Source organism: Cryptomeria japonica, chromosome 6 (genome assembly GCF_030272615.1).
Source record: "Cryptomeria japonica chromosome 6, Sugi_1.0, whole genome shotgun sequence".
Taxonomy (NCBI): Eukaryota; Viridiplantae; Streptophyta; class Pinopsida; order Cupressales; family Cupressaceae; genus Cryptomeria; species Cryptomeria japonica.
The window spans coordinates 372,880,981-372,886,128 of NC_081410.1; the positions used below are offsets into that span (position 1 = coordinate 372,880,981).

At 35.7% G+C, this 5,148-nt stretch overlaps 1 protein-coding gene across 2 annotated transcripts; it reads right to left on the bottom strand.

Moving 5' to 3' along the window:
• Nucleotides 1-681: 681 nt before the first annotated feature.
• LOC131072218 (E3 ubiquitin-protein ligase At4g11680) lies at nt 682-3,463 on the bottom strand. Of its 2 annotated transcripts, none has more exons than XM_058008315.2 (4): nt 2,311-3,463; nt 1,912-2,040; nt 1,373-1,697; nt 682-1,266 (listed from the first exon to the last, which is right to left on the bottom strand). In XM_058008315.2, exons 1-4 carry the CDS (start codon nt 2,892-2,894, stop codon nt 1,030-1,032), a joined length of 1,275 nt encoding a protein of 424 aa, XP_057864298.1. In that variant the 5' UTR covers nt 2,895-3,463; the 3' UTR covers nt 682-1,029. The 2 variants fall into 2 exon arrangements, with proteins under 2 accessions (XP_057864298.1, XP_057864297.1); XM_058008314.2 differs by having other exon boundaries at nt 2,302-3,461.
• Between the last annotated feature and the right edge of the window lie 1,685 nt (nt 3,464-5,148).

Below are 5,148 nucleotides of genomic sequence, written 5' to 3' on the forward strand. Positions count from 1 at the left end.
AACCCTACTTCACTTCTATCCATCTAAGAAATAACATTATTGTTTGAGAATAGAGCATTTGTTGCATCATTAACTTACATCATATTTGCACTTCATGAGCCATCATACATGGTTCTTGATCCCTGTTCCAAAACTATTATATCAAAATCCAAGGGTTAGACAAAAGGAGAGATCCCTCTCTATCAAACTCCTCAAGGTGTTTGTCAATACCAAATTGATTTTCCGACGGATTCCAAATGGTGTGGTGAAGAACAATCATTTATGTGGGTAGTGTTCATTTTAGTAAAATAAAGATCAATTTTACAAGTATGGATTCAAACAAAGAAAGAAAATACTTCAACTAATTGTCTATCAGAATTTATTAGTTTTAGGTTTGATTTCAAAGCAATTGAACCATATACCACAGTTTGCAACAAAAAGTCTTCAAGCTGCATAATCCCTCTTTGTCATTTTAGAAAGTGTGCTTGTATATCAGTTATTGTCTCTGCTCTTTAATCTAAGGCTGGTCTAAGGCTGGATATTTACTTGTGTTGAGTGTATTGCTTCATTAAAACTTATTTGAAAGGTTGTGTTATATTTCCTTTCCAAGGTTGAAGAAAATGTTGAGAGCTTAAAGCAAGATCTAACGATATTTAGGAATAAATTTCATCTCTTTGACTATGCCACCCCACCTCATTTGTCTTGAGGGGAAATCAATCAAAGTCTATCATATAAATAAAAATGAAATTGTTTTTGTTCAAATTGGGTGGGCATGCATCGAATTGTAGCGAATTAGGTAGCCTACCTAGAACCACTTATAAATTATTCTGGACAGTGTGAAATCCCTAAATCATACAAGTAGAAAGTATCAGCTTTACATCAGACAATGTTGGACCTGCCTCCGACATTTAGTACAGCGAAATGGTAAAGCTGTGTCCACACTCTAATGGACAGTCAAAGCATTGTTTTGGTGAGAGGGAGGGCGGTCCAACATATATTGAAATGCATTTGTTTTCCAAATATATAATTGAATTTAAGGGAAGTAGCCCACTATCTATCAGCAAAATCCTCAATGTCAAGAATAACTCTTCTGCTTCTTTCTTCTAATTCATATCTGGAAATATGGTCACATAAGTTTCTTGATCCAACAAGCTCACGTTTGCATAGAGGGCAGGAAGAATTAATCTTCAACCATTGGTCAACACACCCCACATGGAAGAGGTGTGAGCATGAGAGCTCCTTCAGAAGCTCATTGTCTTTGTACTTTAGGAGGCAGATGCAGCATTCCTGCTCAACCCAAACACAAAAATCTATATCATACAGCAAGAACAGCATTTCAGATGAAGTGGAGTGCAAAAACAAGATAAACATTTACTACTGTAAGTATACTCACTGCATCTTCTGTCGAGAGAGATCTCTTTCTAATTCCTGCACTATCTATTATAGACCCTCCTCCACAGTTTGCATCATCGGTATCTTCATGTGACTCTACTCTTCTCCCATTTTTTATTCCCTTCACATTGCACATTGATTTGAATTTGTAAATGGGTAAAGCTGCAATATCCTGATGTGAAGCTCCCCGGTTTTCCTTTCCTTGAGAGCTTACACTGTACCCAAGTAGAGTACTTATACATGGCATACAGCAACATAGGACTGCAAATAGAAAGAAAGGCAATGCATACCCAATGCAACTTAAAGCAAGTAGTGCAATGCATAACCTGCAAAGAAAGATTGGGAAAACCTATACATTATAAATCTTTGCAGATGAAAGTTGACCTGGCCAGAAATATGATTTATTACATTTTACTCTTCATCTACATAAAATAGTGGTAAATACTTGCCCTAAGTTTATTGAGAAAAAATATCTGTTTAACTGTTGAACAATTTAATGTTTAAGAATTAGCCCATTTATTATAAGATTCTACTACTTACTTGTACAGGCTAGGAGCCTCGTCAGAAAATGGACGCCTTGTACCAAACACCCACACATTTCCTATGACAAACCATACTGCAAAGAAAAAATCTAATGACATTCTGCACCGCTCCATAAAGAAGGCAACCCTGCAAACAAAAATGAAGGAAGCAATATTCCTTTTTAAAAAACTTTATGACATGTACATTAGATCTAAGATGAATCATCTTGTACCCAATAATTTTTTTAGTTTATCTTCTATCTTATGACATGACACGATCCTAGAACAGGAAAATTCTTGGAGATTATTTCATAAAATCAAATAGGAAAACAGAGAATACATCAGTACAACTCTAGTAAACAGAAGAATATAATGTAGGTGTCATTATAAAAAATCAATGTAACAGAACCTGGAATACCCATTGCCATGTTCACCATGGGAGCTGTTAGGTAGAGGTTGGAGATTTCTCCCATACAGTGCTCTGAGACGATGAGGATTTTGATCTGTGGAGTTATGATCCACATATGGGTGCTTGTAACGCCAATAGAGAAGGGGCAGGCTTACACAACAACCAAGAGCATGTCCTATAACCCACAAGCGCAAAGGTGAAATGGGCTTCTCGTGCCTTGAAAGCAACAGAATCACCACAGCCGAAACAATCTGAGACAAAATCAACACCAACTCGAAGAAGATCCATGTCCCTGTATTCAATGGATTCAATCTCAGATCAGACCCTTCTCTCCCATTCTGATAATGGAAAATCCTCCTAATCAAACTAAACCATGTAGCCCTTGAAAGCCTGTCCAAAGCCCTTGAAATCACTGTTTCATGACCAATTTGCTGTTGGGGTTCCACATCTGCCCTGTCTACTTCTTCTTCACTCACAATCAGTCCACTGCCTGTGCCGTGACTGATATTGTGAGCCAAAGAAGTTGCTGAACCAGATTCGGGCTCCAGAGCCTCTGCTGGATGCTGCAATTCTGGTGGGTACATTGAATTCATACCTCCTGCAACCTAATAGTCTGAAAAAAGTTTTCTATACAACAGAGTTACATAGATATCGTCATGTCTGCCCTTAAGAAACTGGTTACAACATGATAAGTAAACCTTCACTTTTATCAGAAGTCTCTTTCAACTGAGCAACCACCATTGGAAGGATCCATTTTGGACGGATTGCAACCCTATTGCTGTGGACTGAAGGTTTATACTGAATGTAGGTATTGATTTTGAAATCAAATGCAGAGAAAACCTCAACATTCTTTTCAGGAGTGAAGAGAAAGCATCCAATGCATATAACCAGGAGCCCAAGCTACTCAAACTGCACTACCCAAAGAGCCGAGCATACTTCTCCCCATGTAGGTAAGCAAACAATGCTTACATATTAACCAAAATTATGTCAATTCCTGGGGTTGGAGCTGTGGTTGGGGTTAGTGGGTAGGCAGTCACTTCCAATAGGACTAGTCTACCCCATTCTGCCTGCTGTGCTTCAACTGCAAGCAATACAATGCTGTTTGTGATGTAAACAGGCAGAACAAAAGGAGTGAAGTGGCAGAGGGACGTATCAATTCAAAGAATTGGTAGAATGGGCCTTTTTACACTTCGGATAACTGGAGAAAATACAGGAAAAAATAATTTTGTGTGGACAGGATTTCAAATTTACCGTCAACGTGCTATTCCAGTAGGAGGATGATATAGGTAGAGCCCACCGGGGTCCCATTTTGGTCGAAAGGGAAGACAAATAGACAAACATTTCAAAAGTTAAACCCAATTAACATTTGATTGCGACACGAGTTTTAAGGGTTTGTCACAAGCTTTAAAATATTTGTGCTCTTCAATTGAAGATGATTATACACGAGTCTTTAATACATTAATATCAACAAAAATTTCTTTCGTACATATCATGATGATATAATAAGGTCTCCATTATTATAAGGTAAGGAGACACATTTAGTATGCACAGACTTTTAAATATATATATTGGTAGAAAAGTGGGAATAAATATAATTGTAAGGTGAAAATTATATATTCATATTATTTTTTATAGTTTAGGTCAATTTTAATTTGATTGTTTGTTATACAATAACAAGTATTTAAGCGATATATTGTTGGGTTAAATTCGATTCATAGTCTTATCTTAATATGTCTTTGTTATCATTCATGAGTCGGAAAAAGTTATGATCCCTCAATGTCTCATTTGCCACCTTGTTTAGATATATTGGTGAAATTGACCAAGTCATTTCCATGCATGTGGATAAGAACCTCAAACTTTTAAGTTATAAAATCAAATGTAAAGTTTATCATCCTCTTCTTATTAACTAATGTGAAATGACTTAGCACACATTTGTGTGCTATGTTGTTGTATTTAAGTACACTCCAAATTCATTTGAAATCATAAAGGGATAATGCAATAAATCCTAGAAGGGGGGAAATTGAGAACATCATAAAGCATTATTAATTGCATGATTATCCTGCAGTGTCATCTTAGGCATATTGTATATTTTTTTATTGTATCCATAATGCTCCAACATTTACATAAAAACATTTAAGGACTACAAATATACCAACATTTTTTGTCATTACAATGTGACATGCACATTGTACAACTCCAACTTGCACACATGATGTTGAAATTGAACAACATCATTACTGAATCATATGGCAAAACTACCAAGTGCATGACTGCTCGAGGTCTACAACACTAGATAAAATTTACATCAATGGAAGACTTATATGACCATCATGGGACTTTAAGGCTCACCCCACTAGACTAAGAGATGAAATCCATGTTTATCAAGCACAAACACAAATACTTTTCTATTAGAATTTGTGAAATGCAGATCCCACAAGCCCAGCTATCTTCTGCAAGAATACCTATCACATGTAAAGAGAGAATTGAACAGCAAAATAATTGAAGACAATAACAATGAAATTGATTGAATTGCTTTGAAATTGCTTGAGTTACAATGAAGGATATGCCATCCTTATAAAGAAATCTAAATCTAAAGATAGAAACCCTAAATGGTGGAGTTTACAAGAAAGACTAGGAGTTAAAATAGAATGCATGAATCAGTCATGTATGCACAAATAGCATAATAGACTAATTAAATGCATGAAACTCTCGAAATCTAAACATAGTTTGATTTTCCTAGTTTGCATTAGACATGGAAATAAATATTAATTAATTATCCCTAATTAATTAATTAACTAAATAATAAATGTCAATAATTAATTACTAATTAAGGCATAGATTATTTAG

Bases quoted from the DNA above. Each gene is read 5' to 3' on its own strand.
- LOC131072218 (XM_058008314.2), bottom strand. From the start codon at position 2,894: ATGAATTCAATGTACCCACCAGAATTGCAGCATCCAGCAGAGGCTCTG. The intron at 2,041-2,301 runs GTTCTGTTACAT...TTTTGTTTGCAG, and splicing joins CATGGCAATGGGTATTCCAG to GGTTGCCTTCTTTATGGAGC. The intron at 1,267-1,372 runs GTGAGTATACTT...TGGGTTGAGCAG, and splicing joins CTCTCTCGACAGAAGATGCA to GAATGCTGCATCTGCCTCCT.